This window comes from Anomalospiza imberbis, chromosome 21 (genome assembly GCF_031753505.1).
Source record: "Anomalospiza imberbis isolate Cuckoo-Finch-1a 21T00152 chromosome 21, ASM3175350v1, whole genome shotgun sequence".
Classification (NCBI taxonomy): Eukaryota; Metazoa; Chordata; class Aves; order Passeriformes; family Viduidae; genus Anomalospiza; species Anomalospiza imberbis.
Window position 1 is genome coordinate 4,164,504 of NC_089701.1, and position 23,928 is coordinate 4,188,431.

General features: G+C 47.3%; 1 protein-coding gene across 1 annotated transcript in view; it reads right to left on the reverse strand.

The window, feature by feature from the left end:
* Positions 1 to 226: 226 nt before the first annotated feature.
* The window catches only part of CFAP77 (cilia and flagella associated protein 77), a 57,340-nt gene continuing 33,638 nt past the window's right edge, over positions 227 to 23,928 (reverse strand). The window contains exons 3-6 of the mRNA XM_068211182.1: positions 23,335 to 23,551; positions 11,601 to 11,703; positions 10,195 to 10,290; positions 227 to 462 (exon numbers count right to left, since the gene is read on the reverse strand). Coding sequence (XP_068067283.1) covers positions 394 to 462; positions 10,195 to 10,290; positions 11,601 to 11,703; positions 23,335 to 23,551 — 485 coding nt within the window. The 3' untranslated portion in view covers positions 227 to 393. The remainder of the gene's footprint in view (positions 463 to 10,194; positions 10,291 to 11,600; positions 11,704 to 23,334; positions 23,552 to 23,928) is intronic.

Consider the following 23,928-nt stretch of genomic DNA (forward strand, 5'->3'; position numbering starts at 1 on the left):
TTTTGGCAAAGAAATAAGGCCTGATGAGATATTACAGATTTGATATCCGCTAGGATATGGCTTCATCCAATCTATTTGTCCAGAACCAGCAGGGAAGGAGCCTGTCCTGCCTCCCTGTGGGGCTGTGCTGGTGTGAGCACTGCCCTGTTCCTGAGCATCATGACAATTGTGCTGTTCAGGCTGTGTTGTGCACCTGACACAAAGCAGTGAACAGGCTGAGACAGAATTGTTCCTCTTATATTTATGATTTATTTGGCTATATCTGCATTAGCATAACTCTGTAAAACCTGAGAGGAAGTCTATTGCATGTGGAATCCCAGGGTCCAAGGGCTATGCCCAGCACCGTCCTTGCTGTGGGGGCCCTCTGGGAAGGGGACAGCACACAGACACCCCTCAATGGGAGGCACTGAGAGCCTTTTTACGGGATTCAGGGTCTGGAAAAGTCCTGAGATGAGGCTCAACCTATGAGGAAAGCAGCAGAGAGAGGATTGGTTATAGCCAGGAGCCAGCTGCAGAAAATAGGTTGAAGCACAGACAGGGAGGAGACTGCAGATTGCACAAGGGCTTTTGCCTGACTGGGAGATGTGTCTCCAGCTGAAATTAAACACTTAACCTGCTTAAAATGAGGAGTATCTTTCTGATTGACTTCAGGAGATTCTTATCCTGCTCTAGCATCAAGACCCTGTAGTTTTTTTATGGTGTGTTTGTTGTCTGACATTTTCAAAGGCTGCCATGCCCTAAGGTGGGCCCTGAAATAAATAGGAGTTGTTTTCTACAACACTGGACTTGGGTGCTTCACTGAGGGGCCAGGATGGGCTCAGAGCTCCCTGGTGAGGACAGGAGCTCTTATGTGACCTGTCCTAAAAACACTGAAGCAGCATCAGCTGCCCAGGAATCACCTTTGAGTGAGGACAGGGTGAAAAAATGCCCATGACAATAAAAAAAAAAGGGAAGTAATCTGGGGGTAGAAAGGTCCCAGGGCCCTTTAGGGTGAGCAGTGGGGCTCACACGCAGCTGTGTGCAGCAAACCTGCACGGGAGATGTGGCGACTGGGACTGGAGTGTTTTCCATGGGGGGCCACGGGCTCTGCCTGCCCCAGCATAATTCCCTGTGCCTTACATCTGCCTTGTGGGGCTGTGCTGAGCTGCCTCCCGCTTCCCCCATCCACCCTGCGCAGGCTGGCTGGATGTCAGGTTTTGCATATGTAAAAATACAGAGCAGTCTTTGCCCTGAAAAGCTTGCTAGTGATCTCATTAATCAAGACAAACAAAGCGTATTTAGCTATTCCCCCTCTCTGAAGGAAGGCGTTCAGGTACTTAAATATGCATTTGAGCGCCTAACTTCAGACAGCTGTTTCTGGATGTTTTTGTTTTCTCACAAATAGCAGCAGTGACATAACCCCTCTTGGGGAGGGAGAGGTGGGGAAGGCAGAACCAGGGGCTGCTGCAGGAGGTGGGTAACCCCAGAGAGCTGGCAGGGACAATCCCTGGTTGTTCCAACTCCAACCTGCCAGTAAAGATGCAGCAGTTTTTCCATTGCAGCTGGGATTGTTAGAAAAATCCAGTGCTTGCAGATAAGGACAGCTGAGCTGCTTCTCTTGAATGTTCCTCTGCCTTCCTGTCATGCTCCCCCATCCACCAGTGCTGGGAACTGGGCACAGGGACATTTCTGCCTGAGATGGGGGGGATGCCATGGGAGAGGAAACAGCAGTTTATTCACTCCAGTCTCGGTGCAAAGCTCCTGGGTGAGGAATGTCCCACTGAGCCACAGCTGGCAGTAATTAAAGTGAGCAGAGCCTTGAGGAAGTTGTGAGGGATGCCAGCTCCTGCCCTCAGCATGAGTGAGTGGGGAGCACCAGGTGTAGGACAGGGGCAAGTGCTGTTTTAAAAAATGAGAAACCCTCCCAGTCATTAGAGTCCAGATAAGGGTGTCCTCGGGTCAAAGGTCTTTTTATGACAGAGACTGGTGGTGAGCAGTCAATGCCAGTGATGAATCCTCATCTGATTCTTCTAATTCATATTTTAAATGATGAACCCAAAGGTACCTCCTCTAGAGACAGCTGATGATCTTTGCCATTACTCTGCTGCAGTTATGGGTTGTTAATGCCAGGATTTTGTTTGGAGCACTGGCTGCAGCAGGACAGGAATCTGGTTTGTAGGAAAAAGCTGAAAGGTTTTCTTTGCAGGATGATGGAGCTGCCATGGGCTCCAGCTGCTGCTGAGGAGCAATGTTTGCTGCTGTTCATTTCATTTATTATTGACAAATGAAAACCTGCAGGACCCGTGCAGCTGGGACGCTGTGATGTCAGTGTTAGCTTCACAGAATTAGAGGGGAAAGAAAAATAATTACCACTCCTAAAACTTCAATATGTATTTGAGGGGTGTTATCTTTAGAGTTTCACAGTTATAATAATGTGTTAAATTGGAAGGTACATTAAGGCAGGTGTGTTAATTGAGGGATGATAAATTGCATGTGAGATGCAGAAAGGCCAAACTGGTGCATGGAAGTCAGAGCTCCCCTGATGGCAGCAAACCCCAGAGACTGAGCAGGGTTTTGTGGGTGCTGTAGCTGCTGGGCACTGTGAGCACCCTTGGGTGCAAAATAAGCTCAGCTTAAGGGAGGAGTTTTAGTTACGGGAGCTGCCTTTAGTGGTTTGTGGTGCCCATGGAAAGGCCTGAAGCAAGTAATGAACAGCACCAGGCTCTCCTCGTGGCCTGGAAGGATCCACGGAGACGTGGCTGTCCCTGTTCCTCTCCCAGCACCTGCCTGGCTCTGCCCACCTGCTCCCAGGCAGCTCCCCAGCCTTGCACCATTTTTCACTTTAACAACAAAGCTGCACCGGGACTCAGCCTGGTTCCTCCATCATCCATTTGATCGAATCCTTTTAGCGGGTGACAAAACACTTTCCTGTGCTCACTTTACAGGAAACCAATCTCTATTATTTTCCTTTTTTTCTCTTTTCCAAACCCTCCTTCATTTACAGGAGTCTAACAAATCCTGGCGCTTATTTTTTCCTTTTTTTTTTCCCCTCCAAAACAACACAAAACAGTGGATTTTTTTTTTTTCCCAGGAAAGGGAGGGAGGAGGGAGTAAAACAAACAATACAGAGAGGGGTAGGGTACACACACTGACACTCAGCGTGCCGAGCATCCCTGTACAGACAAAATAAAAAAAAAAAAAAATTATATATATATTAAAAAAAAACAAAAAAAAAACCAAAAAAACACCCCGCGTGCGCGCACATCGAGATGCAAATGATTTTCCGCGAAGCCACCGCTTGTAAAGCTTGACAGAAAATAATGAGAAACACTAAATCTTTTATAAGGTCAACACTCAAGCAGCTGTCAAACAAGAAAAGAATTTAGCGAAAGATCCGCAAAAACTTCCATCGCCTCATTAAATCCAACAGGGCCGGGGCCCGGCGTGGTGAGGAGGCACCGGGGCGCCTCCGTTTTGTGTCAGTAATTTGCGGCGGAGGAAGAGCGGAGACGAAACAGCCAGCGCCGAAGGGGCCTTGGGGGAGGCTGGGGAATCGTTAGTGCGCCAGGAGCGGCCTCGGCTCCTAATTGGAAGCATTGGGCATTATCAACGGAGGATTTGCCTCGGCTCCCTGACAGCTCTCTAGGCCTGGAATGATAGCCCACTTGTCAGTGTAAAAGACCATTAAAAACAAACCATTTTGATTTAATTGGAGGCGGTGTGCTGGGGGCCCAGGTGAGGCGCTTCATCAGCCGATGTTGGCTGCTGATGCCTTTTTCCCCCTGTATTGATGGCTTTTTTCTTTTTCTCCCCTCCCTTTCAAAAACTGTCTAGGAAAGAGAAAGAGGTGCTGAAAGATCCTTCACAGCCGCATCGAGAGCGGCTTTCAATAGGGTTGTCAACAAATGCCATGACAAGTTAGAGAGAGGCAGGTACTTTTAAAACAGACGTTATTCTGTCCAAGATGAGCTGTGCTCAGAGGTGAGTGTTGGATTATTAGGGTTACAAATAATGTGGCTTTTCCTGCCAGGAGTGTGCTTAACTGGCTTAACGAATGGGGTTGATTTTTCTTTCCCCACCTTTCTAAGAACAGAGGGAAATGCAGGACAAGGGAGCCCGGGCTAAATGATCTTTATTTGCTTCAAGCCCAGGAAGGTTTCAAACACTGCTTGGCAATTTTGGGCTGCCGTATTCAATGTCCCATGGAGATTTGTGTTAGTTTTTTTTTTTTTTTTTTTTTTTTTTTTCCTTCCTGAAAATAATGCCACAGATATTTGCTGGGTTTTGCTGGTCATTTGGTCTGGACAACAGCATGAGGAAAGAAGAATTAACGCACTGGAGCTGTAACCTGGGGTGTGCCCCCCACCTCCCTGGCAGATGTTTCAGGGTCAGACCAGAGCTGGCAGCTTTCACAGTGACCTCACGTGCTTGACATCTGAATCCTGACCCTTTTCATGCCAGGCAAGGTTTTACTTAAAGTCATCTTGATAAATAGCATTTCTGCAGAAGTCAGAACAGCGCCGTGGATGAAATCCCAAACCCATTTAAAAAGCATTTCCATGGAGCTGTGCATTGGCAGCCATGGCAGGTGCTCACCCATAACCCAGCACAGCATATGTGGTTTCACCCTGCCACAAGCTGTGAGCACCCAAAATCTCTTCCTTCATGAGTGAGAATCTCCAGGAGAGCAATGGGAATCAGCTGCCAACAGTTCCTTGGGCTGCCTTTGGCTACTGGGGCTTGGCTGTAGGTGGAGCCTGCCCTGGAGGTGATCTAGGCTGTACAGCTGCACAGGAGGGTGTTGTTTTCCTGTGTTAATCAGGAGATGTCCAGAGCAGTGGACATGGCACAGGAGTGATGGTTCCTCTGTATCTGAGGGAAGTGTTGAGCATAGCAGGTAATGTTTTTTACTAAGAGAGAGTCAACTGAGAAAAAAATATAAGAAGTTTTTTACAATTAGGGCGTTGAAATACTTGGACGTGTTGTCCGGAGAGGTGGTGGATGCTCCATCTGTGGAAACATTCAAGGTCAGGTTGGATGGGGCTCTGAGAAACACAATCTGGTTGAGGATGACCCTGTTCACTGCAGGGGAACTGGACTAGATGGCTCTTAAAGGCTCCTTCCAAGCCAAAATATTCTGTGACAGAGGGCAGCATTGGGTGGGATGAGAGGTTGAGTGTCCAGGGCACAAGGGATAGTGGGACAACCTGGGTCATGAAAATGCTTTGCTGTGATTTGAGCAATTGTATTGCTGGAATCTTTGACTGTGGAGGCAAAACAAGAAAACCTCCAGAATCTGCAAGGAAATGTAGTGATGGTGACAGGGGCCCAGAGCCTGCAGTTAGCCATGCAGCGGCCGTGGGTGGGAGGTGACATGTCTGCGGTGGCCCTAGAGGAGACGTGCAGGGATGGTGCCCAGGGCAGCTGGGTCTGTGCTGCCTGTTTGGGGCCCTGCAGCGTGTTGTGGTCTCTTTGCATTGTGCCTGCCACCGGCCAGTGATGCTGCTTTGGATTGTTACTGCAGGGCTGGGAGCCACCAGCTCATGTCACTTGGGCCATTGAACAACCATCAGCTAACACTGATTTTAATTCTTTTTGGTCAGTCAAAGTCCCAGCTGAAGGGAGGATTGATCTGGTAGTGTGGTGCCAGGAAGCTCTTGAACTCATTGCTTTATTATTTAAGCACTATTTAGACCCCAGGAGAGGAGTTTTTAACACTCCAAGTCCCAGAAGTTTTTCTGCCCTTAAACCCAAGAGGACCAATGCTGCACCTGAACAGCCAGCCCTGTGTGCTGTGTGTATCAAGCCCAGGTTATTTAAGCAGAATCTGTGGCTTTTCTGACAAGAAAACAGCTGCAAGATTACATGAGCTGTGCTTGTCAGTTCAGCTCTATAGACAAAAATAGAGGTAAGGCATTAAAAAAAAATGCGGAACATTTTTGTGTGTACGTGTTAAACCTTAGCTGTTAATTCTGACGAAGGATCAGGCTGTGAGCAGATATCGGATCCCTGGTGAGAATCAAATTCCGGAGCCCAGAATTTTTGCTGCAAAGTTTATACAGTGGGGATTCCTCTAATTACTTTCAGTGGAAATTTACCTGACAGAGCTTTCCCAGGTAATGCAAGGCATACGCAGGAGAGCCGCTCAGCCGTTGACAGAGCCTTTGATTTTGTGCCAGGTTGCAAATTAAGTCTTTTGCCAAGGTACCCGAACACTTGCTCGTCAATTGCTTATCGCTTATTCATATCGCGCATCGCGCGCCGCGCGTTTCATCTGCTCGGGGAGGCAGCGCACGGTGACAAAAGTCTTGTCCAAAGTTGCTGCATTTTCTTTCCTTCCCCTTGCTTGGTCAAGTAAACAATCCACCTGAGTGTCTCTGTGAGCTGGGATTCTCTAATGAGCAAAGGAAGAACCCTGGTGTGTGTCAGTGACAGGAGGTGCACGCAGCTGTTTTGACACATTGGTGAATTCTGTCCTGTGTTGCTGCTTTGTTGCTGCCTGAATCCTCCGTGACTTGATAGAGCTCTGGAAATATATTGGGGGTGGCCAGCATTGACTTACTGGTGTGGATAGTGACTATCAAATGTTCAGTTGGAGGTGGCTGGAGCCTCACCCCAGCCTGATGCAGGTGGAGATCCTGCATTTGGACAGTAACGTCCTTTCCTGAGTTTGGCTGACACAATTCTGCCTGAGCCAGCAGGTGAGGAGTGACACAGGGACAGGACACAGCCACTGAACATGGGGGACTGGAGGCTGAGAGAATTGGGATAGTTCAGTCTGGAACAGAGAAGGCTTTGGGGTGACCTGAAGGGAACTTACAGGAAAGGTGGGGCAAGACTATTTAAAAGAACCTGGAGTGACAGGACAAGGAAGAATGGGTTCAAATTGAAAGAGAGTAGATGTAGATTAGATACTAGATTATTTTTTTTTTCCCTGTGAGGGTGGTGAGGCATTGAAATGGGTTGTCCAGAGAAGCTGTGGCTGCCCTATCCCTGGAAGTGTTCCAGGCCAGGCTGGATGGAGCTCTAAGCAACCTGGTCCAGTGGAAGATGTCCCTGCTCATGGCAGGGGGATTGGAACAAGATGATTTTTAAGGTCCTTTTCCAACCCAAACCATTATATGATTCCATAATTTATGTCCATGCTGGGTGCCTGAGAGTACAGTCCCCAGGGAATGTAGTCCCACACCTACAAATAAATTAAATTTTGGTGCAAGTCCCAGCCATGCTGGCAAAACCTGAGCCCTGGAATTGTGTCACTGCAGGCAAAGCAAGGCAGAGGCTGTTTGCTTTGGGGCAGGGCTAAGGAAGAGGAGGGCAGTAGAAGCATCTTGAGGAGGTGAGCAAGGAGTTAACATCTGCTTGGTTTAGTTAAAGAAAAATAAATAAAAAACCACTTCAATGCAGCAACTTTCCCTAATGAACTGCCCATCAGGACAGGATTGTGGCCTGTTTGTCTTGGTGAGCTGGGGGGCCCAGGAGACCGGGGGCCAGGTCAGTCCAGCAGAGTGAGACAGAGGAGCACCCGGTGTGGGAGAGCCTGTAAATCACCCAGTTAGCTTAACAGTGTGGGCCATTATTCTAAAGCAGTGGGGCTGAAACTTAAATCCAAATGAAAATATAGTCAATTTGTCCATACTTTACTGACTGAATGACTATGTAATGTCATGCAGCTCTGGCAATGCAGGGAGCAAGCAGATGCAATTAGTGGGGAGGGAAAATCTCCTTTGTTTTCTTCTCTTCCACTTATTGGGCAATCTTTCATGGTGCCAGGGACTGAATGGGAAGCCCAGTTTAAGAACCAGCAGAGATATCCATGCCCAGTTTCTGCAGATTTCCGTAAGGGGTCATGGTGGGAATAAAAAAATCCTTCTTGATGATTTTTATGGGCCTAAAGGAACAAAATCTCACCTTCCTCCTGCTCCTGTTTTGGATTATAACTTTTTCAGTGACTGGGTGTTGCTCCACTCAGACCCAGAGCAGGCTAGACTGAAAGGTGTTGCTCCAGATGATGAGGTGACTTACTGACCAGAAGGGTGAGTGGCTTGAGAATATCACACTCCTGGACCTCACACCTGCCTTGGATCACATGGAAATAAAGTTTAAAGTGAGGCTGTGGTCAGGCAATGGAGTCTCTGAATATTCTTGCCCAGGGTCTGGAGTATTTCCCAAGTCATAAGCATCTTCTATACTGGTCAGAGCCACCAAAGGCTGGTAGGAATATGTAGATGGAGTCTGCTAACAAGCTTTCTGTGAAGTGATATTTTTGTGGTTGCTTTTCATATTCTTCTTGCACAGTAGGATGAGGGTGCTATATGGATTAGAGGCTGAGTTTTGGTCATTTGTCACCTCAGTAAAGGAGGGACTGACATTGACTCCTGGAGTCCCTGGGTTAGGTCAGTCTGGCTTTCAAAACCATTCCATCATCGCTGTAGAAGCCACCTTTAGAGGAGTAGTTAAAAAACAGTTTGGAGACCACCAAATATCTTTGTGAACCCTTAACTTCTTTCAGGTTGTTGCTGCTTTTAACTGGGCAAACATTTATGGATGTTCAAGAGGAGTTATTTTTCCATGGAGGTAACCACCTGCTGAAGGTCAAGTGAGTAACAAATTCCTTGATCCAAGTTCTAATGTGGGCTGTGCCTGTTAGGTCTGTAACTGGGGAAAGGCAAACCATCCAGGGTAATGCAATGAGAAAGGAGGAGTGTGGAAAATCTGCAAAGGCTGTGCAAAATGAGCTGTCCCTCCTCCCTGGATGCTGCTTCTGAGAAGGAAGGGAAAAGGAGAAGAAGAAAATGGAGAAAGAGAAGAAGGAGAGATTTGAAGGTTTTGAGAGCTGTGGCTGGGGTGGGAACCCAACCACAACCATGGATGAAACAAAAGGGAAAACACAAAGCAAAACCCAGGCTGAAAAATGAACAGTGATGGAAAGGTCTGGGGTGAGAGGAGCTCTAAAGAGGAGGCTTGCCCCAGGATCTCGTGTGACTCTCACAATCTGTTTAACAGCGATCGATCATGTTCTCTCACTGCCGTCGCCGCAGCAGCAGCTCCGAGCTGACAGGCAGTGGGGATAAATGATTACTGACATATGCTAATCGGGCACTCTTAGACAGGATGGGAGAGGAATACATCAAGGTGGTGCAAAGCACATTTCTTGGGCAAAACTCTCCAACTTGTACAAGTAAATTACCTTCAGGAAATCACAGAGCTCCCTCGCTGTTTTAAACTGTGGTTAGAAATCAACAGCGTGGCAGAAAAAATAACTCCACCAGAAGAAGGGCCAGGACAGAGAGCTGAGAGCTTTTTGCAGTGATATCTATCAATGCCAAGTATGATTTTGGCCATGTAAACTCCCTGCAGGTTTCAGTGCTTTCACTTTCTGGTGTCTCCTTTCCATTCCACTGGTCCAGCTCTTTTCCCTCCTCTCCTAAAACCTCCCCTAGCTCTTCACTCTAAGTTTCCATATACTTTATACCACAAACAAAGCTAATGGAATTCTAACAAGTACCCCAGAGCACAGCAGGTTGCACAGATGAATTCAGGGAGAAGTTCAGATCCCATCACTAGAACAAGAACTCTTCACCTTGGCTCTTATTTGGATCAATTAAAGGAAGTGTCATGGATGTCTCTAACCTGGCCAGACCCTTTGCTTTGTCTCAGGGTGAATATTGTCAATCAGGCACTTTAGAGAGATATCAAGAGTGCAGGCTTTCTGGAAAGCTCTAATCCTGGGGTGGAAAAGCTTCTTGAAACATCTGGTGTGGTTTGAATTAGTTATGGTGAGAGCTGATGAAATGGCAGGGTCCCAAAAGGAAGGTGTGACTGTCCTGCTTGTTTAGGGCACTTATAGAGCAAAGGCCACCCCTGTACTAACAGCGAGATATAAAAAGATACTTCTCAGCTCAGAAAGCTTGTGAAAGTGCACAGAAGTAAAAAAATGTTATCTGGTCAACTGCTGCCTCTCTTCCAGGGCTTATGGCTGGCAAAAAATATCCCAGCCTGATGTTCAAAAGGGGCTGATGGTTGAACATATTTGGGACCATTTGAAATCTGGGTCATGGGGAGCTCTGAGTTAAAAACCTCATTCACTGTGTGCTAAGGATATTATTGGGGCATGTGGGCAAGGTTGGAGAGTGTCCCTGATTTCAATCAGGTGCTTGTAGGGGCCCAGAAAAGTTGTCTTTGGTCAGGGGATGGGTTGTGGGGGGCCCATACCTTCTCGAAGCGTTGTAGGTGCCAGAAGGACTCCTCCTTCACCGGCAGTGGGTGCGTGCGCAGGAATGTGGTGCGGTTCTCGCGCACCTCGCCGATCTGCAAGCAGAGAGAAACACCAGTGGGCTCCAACTGCTGCCCTTCTCTTGTCTGCAACCAAAGGAAACACCAGTGGGCTCCAAGTGCTGCCCTTCTCTTGTCTGCAACCAAAGGAAACACCAGTGGGCTCCAAGTGCTGCCCTTCTCTTGTCTGCAACCAAAAGAAACACCAGTGGGCTCCAAGTGCTGCCCTTCTCTTGTCTGCAACCAAAGGAAACACGAGTGGGCTCCAACTGCTGCACAGCCATGCACATCAGCTCTGTGTCATGCAATGCAGTGACACTGGGATGGATGAGGCCAGAAGTTGCTTTGGGCTGATGATCACAGTTTCATGATCTGGGGAGTTTTCAATGTCCATGCAGCCAATGCTGATAGTTAAAACACACGAGCAGCTGTCAGCTTTCAGTGCCTGCTTTATAGAGCATCCCAGGGAGGTGGCTGCTGCCCACTGGAAGCCCTGTGCCCTGAGCAATGGCTCATCCCTAACTGGGAAAGTCACTTCCAGTAACCCCACCATGGGGAGGTTTCCTGGCTCTCCTGATTAATTGCAGGTCACAGTGCTCAGCAATCCCAGCACAAGCCAGTGCAGGTACCTGGATACCCTGAGAATCTGTCTGCTCTGTGGTCTAGGATACAGGTTTGTGTTGCTTAACTCAGTAATTGGTGGCTGCAGGCTTTGGGAGCTTGATGGAGGCAACTTAGTGATTAAAAACATCAGTCATTAATAGATAAAGTAGGGATGCACTTTCCAATGTCCCAGGCTGGTGTATTCATAAAATAACTGCTAATTAAGGACACTGTATTCCTGCACTTCAACTATAAAGCACAGTTTGTGATGGCAGTAAGCCCATTGAAATTGGTCATTACCATATTAGCCCGACTCTTCTTTGAGCCATTAACTAATAAAACAGTCATTGGCTGCTTTTAAATGATACTACAACGTTGGTGTGTTTAACAGCACAGACTTACACTCCAACAGCTGCTGTGGGTGCTGCATCAACCACACCATGCCAGGCTCAGGGCTGGGGCTGTCCTTTCAGCATTTGCTGGTTGTTCCTTTGTTGTGGTCACTGTCACAGGAAACCTGAGCAGAGCTGATGTCCAAAGGACAGCCTGTGGGGCTCCTGGCAGGGGGATGCTCATCTGTGTTAGGCTTCATCAGCCTTGTAGTAGTCAGGGGGATGTTTTCCAGCTGAGAGCCCTTTCCAGGGCTGGGAGCAGCCCATTGTCCCTTGTGGGGTAGGACAGTGGGGGGTTGTGCCCAGTAGTGCTGTGCACATCAGGGGAAAGCTTTGCTGGACTATTCCCACCTTTTTCTTCACCATGTGCTGGACTACAGTTCGGGCTCTCTGCTCCTCCATCCACAGTTCCTTGTATCTGTGTTGCATGAGGTCAAAAATGGGAGTGGAAGGCCTGGAAAACATTGAAAAGACACCAATGTCATCTTTGCCTCCTCATGCTGGCTCGCATCTCTGCTCCTGAACAGTGGTGAGAACATGAATAAAGCTTCACACTGGGAAAGGCTTTCTCCTCTTCAGGAAACCTCAAACCCACAGTCATTTTCAGTGAACACACCACAGCCTGCACACACCTGTGGTAACCTGTGCCAGGGCATTTCCCAGAACTGGAACAATTGTACAACCTTTTATAGGGCAGGTTTCAGCAGCTCTGTCTGAGCCCTGATGTGCTGGAAGGACCATGGGGCACCACATGCTGCAGCTCAACTTTGGGCCTTGCTAGAGCTTCAGGAGAGCATTTCCCAGCTGGTACCCAATGGAGCAGCTCTGGCTGGATTCCCTCCACGGGAAGAACCCCTGGGTGCCAAGTGTGTTTTGCTAAAATAGCACTGCTTTTGCTATTGAAATCTCTCTGGTGTGGTGCACCAAAGGCTGCAAATGTGAAATGATGGATGGTGAGAGGAGTAAGTGCTGTCCTAAGCAGCCCAAATAGAGCTAAAAATGGACCCAATGCAGATGGTCAGGTGTCTGCAGCAGAAAGAGGAGCTGCAATGCTGAGCCCTGGTCTGGTGCCTCAGCTGCACACAGCAGGTGTATTTGCCCCTTGAAAGAGGATTTCGGGGATCTGGGAGGAGCTGCACATGACCCAGGTTCTAGAAAAAGACTAAAAAGGTAGTTGCTTGTTGGCCAGTGTCCCATTCAGCTCTCTAAGGTGGCATTAACCTGACCAGCTTGTGGCAAAGCTGTAGCCTGAAATTGTTGAGTCTTGCTCATTGCAAGTGAGGATTCTTCATCAGCCACCATGGGAGGCAGACCTGGCAAATCAGTAATTCCCATAATGCTGCTGCTATTCCTTTCCCCCAGAAGCAAACACTTGAAGGTGATGAAGGACCTCAAGCTCAAGTTTTATTGGTCCTTGTCCTTGCACACTTTGCTAAGGAGGAGCTTTTCCCATCTTGGCAGCAGCTGATGACTGGAGCTCTCACCTCTAGCTCTGCTCCCACCTGTAGCCTGCAGAGCCCTCAGCTGCAGCTCCCACAGCAGAGGCACTGCTGTTCCTGCCTGTCCCTGTGCAGACCAATTGCAGGACACTGGGGACTTGGGGTAGCTGCCGGGCTGCTTCTGGGCCACCAGCTCCACCTGTTTCTGCAAAGAGCCCACATGCCACAGAGTGAGCTGGTGCTTCATGGTTTGTGGCAGGAGTGGGTCCAGAATTGACAGCTGCCAGCTTTTAGCAGCCTGGAGAATCCTTGATGATCACGGAGGGCGCCAGCAGCCTGTATGCAAATAGTAACTCTTCTGTTTCTTGTTCCTTCACCCCTGTGGTGACTTTTATTACTTAATTATTGCACACCACATGCTTCAAAACAGCCTAATCTATGGTTGTGTTTTCTAATGATGCTGGATGTGCAATCCAGCAATATCCATCCCAAGGGGACATTCATATCAGAGGAGACATCCTTCTGCAGGCCTCCTGTTTCATAGATCACATGCTGCAGGGCTTTTCAAGCCTTTGCTTGCAAATCAGCTCTGCTGCTCCAGACCGTTATCTGGAGACACCCAGTGCCAAAGGCAATGCTGACATTTACCCTTTGTCCCCTCTTCTTTCCTCTCCTTCCTGTTTGGCATTTCATGCTGATCAGAGCTGGGCAGAATATTTAAAAGGTTAAAAGATGAGCCAAACCAGTGGTAAAGTGCGTTATTAACTGTTTGGGTCTCCAGTATTGTAGTGTGGTGTAAATGTTGGTATTCCTGACACAAGCACATGGTGAGCATTGCTTGTTTGCTGCTGTCCCTTTGCTCTCCAAGGCAGGAGCTTTCCTGGTGTGCAGGAATAGCAGGGAGGGATGCAGGAAAGCACTAAGCCTTTGTGTGCAGCCTTTGATTATTGATTTTTGGGCTCTTTTTTGAAGTTGAATGTGTTTTCCTACCTCTATGGAGGTGACTTTTACCATCTCCAGTGGACCAGCCAGTTGGTGACTGATAGTCCACAGCTGGCTTGTAAGTAAATGCTTGAAAGGACACATTTGGGCTGATGCTTTTCAGAGATCCTTCCCTGCCGTGTGATTAATCACATTTAAGTCCTGATCCAGCAAAGTATAGAATCATGCCTGGAATGATGCACGCATGAACTGCCTCTCAAATCGGTGGGAATGACTCGTGTGCTCGGTTATATATAAGCCCTGGTGGGGCTGTAGGATGTGAGGCTTCACCTGGCTTTTCCTCCTTTGAGAGAAACTCTGAGAGAGTGGGGAAGAGCAGGGGACATCAGGGAACACCTCTGTAGGGTGACTGAAGAGATCTCAGCGAGGTGGCTTTTCCTTTGTAGGTCAAAGCCTGATCTCAGCAGAGGGGCGGGGAATTTGGCCCTGGTATTGGTGCTGCTTGGCAATGTGACAGCCCTTACTTGCAGCTGGCCTTTGGGTAAATGTCCTTTGGCCTTAGTGTTACTTAAGGACAGGGATCAATGGCTTGTGTGTTCCCTTTCCTTTTGTCACCCTGCCCAGATGTCGCTCTGAACAGGGAGGATTTTGCTGTTGCTGTCTGCAGATGCTGCAGGGAGAGCAGGGGAAGCATCCTCTGGAAATGCTTATTGCACATTAAAACCTATCTCATTCACAGTAACTCAGATCTCCTTGTTTTGGCACAAGCACCCTGCCACAGAAAGGAAAGGCAAAGAAGTTCTGATAGGATGTAACAAATTATTTATAATTGTAGGGAAAAAAATACTCATCTGCTTCCTTTTATAGTCAAATAGTTGGAGCCACTTCTAATGCTGACATTTCCTAAATATTTTAAAATTTATCTGTGCACATTTTCAAAACTATTATCCCTGGAACATTTCCTGTCTCTTTAATAGAATCTCTCTAATTTACTTTCAAGAGTCAGGGTACAGACCTATTTTCAACTGGAATGACAAGCACCTGCTAACTTGGTTATACAATGTGGAATTCTAGTCTGTCAGACATCCCCTGGAAAAGAAGCTGCAGCCTCCTAATAGGCTATTTTACTGTGAAAACAGTGTTAAAAAGTATAATAAAGTATTAACAATATTAAAATAAAACAGTGTAGGCCTTAAATGAGCTACAAACTAGTTAAATCTATTCCATTCAATATGAGCCTTCAGTGCTTTGCAGCTGATACCTCAGAGCTGGGATTTATCTAAAATGAAGGCACCAGGGACATGCAAGAGAAATGGTAATTATAATTTGCAAACATTAGGCTGACACTTTTTTGTGTATGTGTGTATAAATCCTGACAGCTGTGATTTGTGCCGATGCCAAATAGTGCTCCATCGTGCAGGGAAAGGCTCACTTTGTGGCAGGCTGTTCTCAGAGCAGCAGCTCATTAAAACTTTGGAGAAGGAGAAGTTGCCGAAAACAGGAAGGCGTCAGAACCATCTGAGAGATTTTTGGTACACGCTTGTTGAAAGGCGTTTGAGAAGAGAGCCTTGGGTCTGACAAACTGGAATTTTAGTACGCCTCCCTGTCCACAGTGGGGCAAAATAATTGGTCATCAGTGACTACTAATTTGGTTTAGTAGCCAGAGGCATTTTTTTTCTTCCCAGAAAATCAATGACAGTGCCGAGGTCTGTTCAACGTGATTCAGCTCAAGACGGGTCCTCATTTAGCTCTTGATGCTTCTTCCACTGGAGACAGCTATTTTGTTAAAATGAAATTAAAATCTATCTATAATACTCAGCTCAGGGAGCTGCGCCCGTCAATGCCATGCTGCTCTTGAGGTTTCAAGGTTGTCAGTCTCTCCTCAAACTTATTTTCAAAGGTTTATATATCAGCTGCAAAAAAAGGTGCTTGGCTAAAGTGGATGCAAAGGACTTTGTTCAGGAAGGGGGTTTACACCAGCTTGAAAAGTGCAATCAATTTGATTGCTAAGTTCTGTTGCAAAAGGGTAAAAACTTGACTTGCGAGTGCTTTTTTCCCCCCCTTTTTGAATTGTATAATTCAAAAGCACATAAATATTTTAGTGCAGAGCTCAGCCCGTGGGGTTTGTGTGTGGCTCTGCAGCCAGGGCAGTGCTTTTCCAGCTGCTGGTCAGGATGGGTGCAGGCAGTGGCTCTTGGGGCTCTGCCCCGAGCACTGCTCCAATCCCAGTGGCAGCTTCCAGGCAGCAGGATCTGGCCCTGCTCAGCTGCTTATGCAACTGATCCATCACAGAATGGAATTTGTCCATGCCTGTGACATTAAAATTGTGTTGTTGCACCACTGCCTATGCTGAAACTTTAACCCTTCCTTGAAAGGTTAATGTGGTTACAGGGGGATTTAGTTCTTGTTGCTGTCCTTCCACCTAAGACGTGCTCTTGCTGCACAGTCAGGATCTGCCTTTGGGGCCTTCAGTCCCCAGGGGAGATAGCTACAGGGGCACCACTTTTATATTCTTTACTTGTGTCTTCATGCTGGGAAGGATTTGTCCTGTGATAGAAGTGTCCATATAGAATCTCCCAGCAGAACCAGTTCCCACCAGCTCAGGCTGGTTTCTTAGACAACCATTAGGGTTGAAAAAGACCTTCAAGATCGACTCCAACCTGTTTCTTACTGGGGAACAGTTTGGTCTCCAGCACCGCTGGACTGTGTGGCTCCTTGGGGCAGCTACCACCAGTATTAACTTCAGCAAATAAAGCTCAAGCTGGGGTCTGTGATTCCGTTTGGGGCTGTGGGGTACCCCAAATGTAGGCAGCAGCGAGGTATTAGCACTCAGGTCCCTCTGCCCTAAAAGAGGGCTGAGAGCAGAGGGAAATTCAGGTTATGGCTCCCTTGTAGAGCTGTATTGCCTCCTACCTCCCTGGTTACTGATGGGCTGCAGGTAGCAATCTATCTCCCATTAATTTGTCTCTGTGTAGCCCAGCAGGAAGCTGGGGTATGATTACAGCTCTGGCTCTTGTGCGAGAGCCGGCACGGCCCCGGCATCCCCCTGCAAACTGCGGGCTCTGCCTCGCCTTAATTGTTCCCCTTTGGCCCGTGGACCTGTCTCTTCTAACAAGGGCTGCGAGGAGGGTCGAGGTAATTGAAGCACTTAACCACACTCCCCAGCACTGCCTCCTGCAGCTAATTAGGAAAGAGGGCCGCTGGGCTCTTCATTATTTCTTTTAATTGTTTGTGGGCTTTGCATAACAGTGAATGGCAGAAGAGGGATGTGCAGTTAGTGGTGAATCCTTGACTTTGAAATTTGTATAAAAGGTCACTTACAATTTGTTAAGGCTTTCATAAGGGTGAATTCAATTAGCAGTTAGAAGTCCCTGCACACACGTGTGTGGGTGTGTTTGTGAGGAGAGGGAGACATGGCAAAATGAGCTGGGTGTGAGTCCAAAGGCTCCTCGTTTTCCTAAATAGCTTGTGGAATATACAGTAAAGTTATAGCCCCCTTACAGCTTTATGCTTCTCTAAATAGGTCCTGGCAATAAACCCGTGGAGAGGCCCGAAAGATCATTTTTAAATGATCTCCACTTGTCCTCACTTTCCATTAACTACTGAAGAAAATAACAAGAGAAAAATTGGTAGAAAACACTCAGGGACCTTTTTTTTTTTTTTTTTTTTTGCAGTCTTTGGGCTGGCAAAACTCTCAGTTGCAATAGTGGGTCTTCCACCCGTGTGGCAGCTGCGGGATCTGAGCCTCCAAAGCACTGATTACTCTGAATTTCTGAGGCTTCTTTACAATCCTTGTAATTTGGGTGAGGAAATAACAATATAAATTATTTCACTGCAGGCAGCCAATGAGGCAGTGGCTTCTTCTAAGTGTCAGAGGATCTGTTATTTTGCTCAGAGGGCTCATACGTATAGGACAGTAAAAAGAATAAAATCCATTGTAAACATGCACTTTAAAAGATTTATCAGATGCTCATAGCTGTACTTAGGAGTACACATGGTTACAAGAGCACCAATTTTCTTTACTATTCCCTCCCAGGCCCAGTGAGATGTTTGCTTGCACTGGTCCTAAAAGCACACATGGAAATGTGTGTCTTGCAGTGAAGATACCAATCAGCTCTTACCTATTAAATAACTGGCTTTACAAGCTGGAAGTTGTGTGCTAGCATTGATTTTAGGGTTGGAGATGCCCTTTGGCTGACTTAATTGAAGATTATTTAGGTTTGTCTTTAACACATTTGTCTACTGTTATCTGCTGTTATCCTCTGAGAAACCCAGGTGGGATGTGATTCTGGGGCACAGCTGTTCTGCCTGGAGGTCCAGATCTGTGGCTGAGAGTGAACAGTGCTCAGTCTGCAGCCATCAAATGTAAAACATCCCAACGAGAGAAAAACCAAGAGAAAACCACTCCAATGCTGAGAAAAAGAAATCAAACCACGAGGTCTTCCCCTTGACCTCCATCCCATGCTTGAATCTCTCTGGCTGGGTGGGAACATGACTTTGTTTGAAAGGAAAATATGTTGATGAGGGCTGAAAAGCTTTGTTTTCACAGAAAGAATTCTGTGATTATTCCCCCCTGACCCAGGTTTTCATTGAGAAAGCAAGCTGAAAAAGCTTTTTTGTTTTTGAAAAAGCTTTTTCAAGCTGAAAAAGCAAAAGTTGGCAAAGAAAAAGGTCCACTTGTGGCCTGAAGTAGCTCTAGATGGTAAAACTGTGGAAGAAATTCTTCGTCTGGCTGTAATCAATGGAGATAAACCCGCAGACAACAGCCAGTCTGTGTGAGAGTAAATTACTTTCCTATTCAGTGTAAACCAATTGGTAATAAGGGATCTAAATCTGTCCTTCAGTTCTTATTTTCCCATCTCTATGGCTGATGTGCAGGACCTGAACCTTATGTCAAACCATGACTTGGCTGTTTATTTTCTCTTAAACCATCAGCCTGAAGCAGTCAGAAACTCTAACAGCAAGCATATCACCACTCTGGAGGGGAATCGGTATCTTCATGGTGCACTCAGGATTTTTTGAAGGGTGTAACAGGTCCTTCTGCCTCAGCAGATGCTGCAGCCGCTGGGGCTGGGAGCTCTGCGACCACAGTACCCAGAACGTTTCCAGGAGGAGAAAACTACTCTTGAAATAGAAATTCTTATCTTAGCAGTGTGAGAATGGTGGCAGAGGCACCAAGTGCCTTTCACTGTGGGATTGGATAGGATATGTAATTATCTGAGCTGATGGGAGTCCTGTGGTTTTTAACTTGGTTGCGTTTCTCTGTCGCCATGAGCCTGACAGTGATTCCACTCACTGTGTTATATTTTCACAATTGGTTTTGTCAGTCCTCCGTTGGTTTTTTTTTTCTGTCAAACTTTTTTTGCCCTCATCTTTAGGATTTTGGTGACTTTACACTCTCTTTGGCTTCCAGTGATCATGGGTCAGATGCACACTTGCCATAATATTCAATTTTATTGCCTGTCCACCTTTTCTTGGTGGGTTCTTCCCAGTAACACATTATTTCCTTGACATCTTTGCAGCTGGTTTAAATCTAGATTAGCTTTCTTTCCACAGCCGTATATTAGCAACCTGAAATGTTCTTTAAGTACCTAAAAATAAATTTATCAGTGGAATTTCCTCAACACCTCTTGAGCAGCTTTCTAAACTTTGTTCTGGCTGTGTGCAAACAGCACGGACACTTTGGGTGGAAAGGCCAATTGCTAAGCAGAGCATGAGCATAGAAATATCCCTTCCCAGGGAAGGTGAAAGATTGGGATGGTTGCAAATGACACCAATTAAAGAGGAGGTACTGGGTAACTGATGCCCTTGGCCAGGTGTAAGTTTGAAGAAGAGAGATTGCAGTGACCAAATGCTTTGGAGAGGTGAGTTTGCTGTAGGGACATGATGAAAACAGCTGCCGAAGGATTAAGAGCAGTTTTAGAGAATGGGAGGTGGAATGGAGACAGGAGATGAAGACAGAAGGAAAATGGGCTGTAAAATTCAGGACAGGGACAGTTGAAGCGAAGGCAGACAGTGGGCGGGGGCCCGGCAGGAGCCCTGGGAATGACAGAGTGCCAGGGAAATCCTGCCAGCACACCCAAGGTCAGCCCAACCTCCAGGCCAACTGCCAAGTGCATGGCAGCCCGTGGGAGGCAGGGTTATGGCCATGCAGGGTTTGGAGCAGGTACAGGTGCAGGATGGCAGAGGATGGCACGTCTGTGCAGTCCTTGTGTCCAGGAATAGGTTCTGGGGCGTAGCAGGCAGATTTAGGATGCTCACCAAGAGGTGACTGGAAGCTTTGTTCTCCTGGCAGGGCTGGGCAGTGTGTTCATGCTGAGGGTGCACTCTGTCCTGCTCGCTCCTGGGGACAGAACTGGTGCTCAGGCTACCAACTGTGTGCTGGAGTGTTCTGGCTTCAAACTCCTTGTGTGACCTTGCACAGATCAATAGCATCTAAAATCTAGCTGTAAACAGCATCCACATCTTTGCGTTTATTTCTCATTCCAAAAATGATCCTTTAATGTTGGCTGATTTCAGTGCACAGTGAAGTTCAGCCAGAAAAGGTGGTCAGGAGGATAAATATATGTCTGGACACCTATTGAGGTTTCCAAATGCACCTTGAATAGCAGGCTGAAGTGACACCAGTGAAGATCCTGGAGGTCTCCAGTATCATCAAATCCCAGCCCACTCAGTGCCCTCCAGCCTCCTCCTTGTAAAACAAGGTCATTATTGCAGAGTATGGGAGCTGGACACACCTGTGGGGTATATTGAATGAAAAGACCTGGGAGGACAGCAACCCTCAGCAGCTCTGTAATGTGTTGTGCACAGAGCACGTGGATGGGGTTTAGCTCCTGGAGGTGGCTGTCAAAGATGAGAATTTTCCTTGGAAGATGAGCCTGTGGACCTGTGTGTGGTGGGGAGGAGGGCTGGGAGAGGAGAAGCTGAGCCTGTGTGCTGTGAGCCCAGCATGTGCACTCAGTGTCCAATCCTGCAAAGTGTGGTTGCACAAGGCAGCTCTTGTGGAGCTCAGAAGCTGGAGCATGAACTGGGGGAGCCTGGCTGGAGGATGCCCCACGGGGGAGGCTGGGACCCCAGCCCATCCTCGTTACTGCTGACCTTGGCACGAGCACTGCCTGCTGATGGATCGGCTCCGGAGCTGGACAAGCCCCTGGGGAACCACTGCATTATCTGTTATGTTCCATCAGTGCCTCCCCTGACCCCTCCCAGCTCCAAATGCCACAGGCATCAGGGAAGGAATAAATCTCTGTCTGCTACTGAGAGAGAGAAGGGAGCGAGAGCAGGAAAAAGGAGAGATGAAAAATGTCCTTTTTATGACTCTCACAACAAAGCTGGGCACGTGATTCGTAGCAAACATTACTCTGGGAAAAGGGAGGGAGAGAATGGGGGGGAATCAGCAAAAAGCAGAGCTGCTTCTCTCCCCTGGAAGGTGCCCAGGGGGAATATAGAGGGGTATGGGTGACCTTTGAAGGTAAATATCCCAGGAAAAGGAAGGAAAGAAGCCTCAAAGCTTCAGAAAGCTTGCTGCAGTGTCTGAGGCTGCCTGGTGAAACGCTGCACACACCGTGAGTAGAAAGCAGAGGCACAAGTGATCTGAGTTAGAGCAGCAGCAGGGCCAGGCAGTGATTAACAAGGCACTAATAGCAACCACAGCTTTGGTGCTTTTTTCTATTTGGGATGATCCAGGAGAGCTCCAACCTGTGAACTTAGGGAGAGCTCCTGACCCTGGTGTCTCCAGAAGACAGAAACCTTTAGCAGCACAGCCCAGGGCCTGAGGAGGGGCTGCAGATGAGTTGCCAGGGCTCAAGAAGCCCCTTGCCCATTACCCACCGACCCCAGCCACGTTGCTGTGACAGCTGCTGAGTTATTTGGGTTCCCAGGGAAGCAGCCCAGCCCCGAGGCTGTGGGCTGGCACCAGCTGCAATTCCCACTGTGCAGAGAGCTGCCACAGGGCAGTGGGTGCAGACTGGGCAGGGTCTGCACCGGGGTTCTGGGCTGTCCCAGAGCACCACATCATCAGGCAGGGTGTCTCCAGCTGCTTCCAGTGCCATGGGAAAGCACCTTTGCTCTCTGGCCTCCTCAGCCACACTGTCAGTCCTGGGGGATGACAGGCAGGTGCTGTTCTTGCTGAAAAATTCACTGCATCCGAGATGTTGATCAGATCTGTTATTTCTTAAAGACGTGAAGTGCTTGGAGTTGTGAAAAAATGACCTTTTGTCGCTGTTTTCTTCTGCCCCCAGACAAGCATGTGCCTTACTTGGGAGCACCTTCCCAGGTAGCAGCACTGAGATCCCACTCATACAGGGCTAAGAGTCCAAACCCAACTGAACGAAATCCATTGACAACCAGGTCATTTTTAGGAAGATGGGTCTTGCTGTGACCAGGGATCATCTTGTCCTGGGAATGTTCACCAAAGACTTGTCTCTTTAACTTGCCAGTCATGGAAAAGTGTGTTAAACTCCCACTTTTACCAAAATGGCTGTAACAACTCCTTGATAATGCCAGTAATTTGGTTTTATCTATAAAGTGCTTTTAAAGTAAAGGGATAAATACAATCAGTCTGCATAAAAGGTAGCTATTAAGGAGTAGGCAAGTTGTGGAACAATAACTTTAAATTAAAAGCCCTTTCTCACTTCTTCTGCTGTTGTGGGGTCTGCAGATTTTCCTTAAAACTTTTGAAGCATGCCTGGGCTTCTTACAGGCAGCTATTTAACCTCCGTTTATGAAGAAATAAAGCAAAATTGATGTTGATTTTGGCCTGCATTGGGGGATACTTTTGCAACATAAAAGCCCTTTTGCCTGCAATTTGCAGAGCAGCCCTGTCACATGGATGAGGGCTGATACTGATAAAGATAAAGCTTTATAGCTAGGGCATTTGCAGCTAACAGCAAGCTAATGCTACATTTTCATTTTGATGCAATTAATGTTAATGTCTGCTACGAAAATTGTCATTAAATACCATTTTAAAATCCATTCAATTTGCATATGCAAAGCCCATTTACTATCATGTAAAATACAAGGTGCTGTTCATCATGTCTTTTCTCTAGAATTTGTAGCTGTTATTTTTCTGGTAGTGATTATTATCCAGCTCTTAAAATAAAACCTAATGTCTGGTCCAGACCTGCACAGAGCAAGAAACCCCCCTGGGCTCCAGCAGTAGCAGGACTTTGAGAGGCTTTGAGCACTGGTTTGTGCTGCAGTTGCACTGACAGGGAAAAAGCTTCTTTGCCTCTATCCTGCTCTACTCCCAATTTCTGCCCAATGTAGGGCAATGAACTAAGTGGGAGAGAGTAGGATAAAGAACTTGAACTGATCTTTAACTCCACCAGTGTGTTTCTACCAGTGCAGACAGGTAGAAATGCTGTTGCTCTGATTTTCTGACCCTGGGATTCCAGTTTTCTGGCTGACAGCTCTTCATATTCTTTTAAATTGAAGGGATGGCATTGAAGATATTTTTAAGAGGCTTCAAGCCCATAATACTACAGGTGAAGTGAGGCTGTGCTGTGGCATGTGTGTTAGATTCAGGTAGTTGATTATCTGACAGGAGTGTCATCAGACATGGATGTGATGCTGTGACTCAGCATACCCAGGTTCAGGACGGTTCTGTTTTGGGGACTGTCGTAGCTAAGATTGGGGTGGGATGTAGGTGTGAGGATAGGAAGGGATAATTTCATCTTGAGGAGGGCTCAAACCTTCCCCCTTACCGTGGTGGCCTGCCGAAAGTCATGCCTGGAGGTACCTTGCCCCCATATCTGAGAATCCCCTTGTCTTTGCAGCGGATGTCCATGTACTTGTAGTAGAGAGCAAACTCCCGGGCTGTGGTGCAGCCTTCATCCACAGCCGCTCGGCCCATGGCCACGAAGTCTCGGGGCATGACCCTTTTATGAGGCTTGGCCTTCACTGAATCCCAGTGGCCTATGGCTGGAGGTGGAAGGAAATAGAGAGAAAGAGGAGGCATCTTGGTTAGCTCCTGTTTGGGAAAGCAGATTGATGTGTGTGTGTGTTGCTGTAAGCCCCCAGCTGGGTAATAATTAGCATTGACTCCATGATTCCAGAAGGCTGATCAATCAATTTATTATATCACACTATATTATACTATTCTCTGTTAGAAACTCATCAGTCTTACAGACAGTCCAATACAGACTGACCAGATTGGTCAATCAATCCAAACACCATCACCAGTGACCAATCACAAAATCACCCTTTGGTAAACAAATCTCCATGACACGTTCCACATGTGCATGACAAGTGCAGCAAGTGAAGATAAGAATTGTTTCTCATTCTTTTCTCTGATTTTC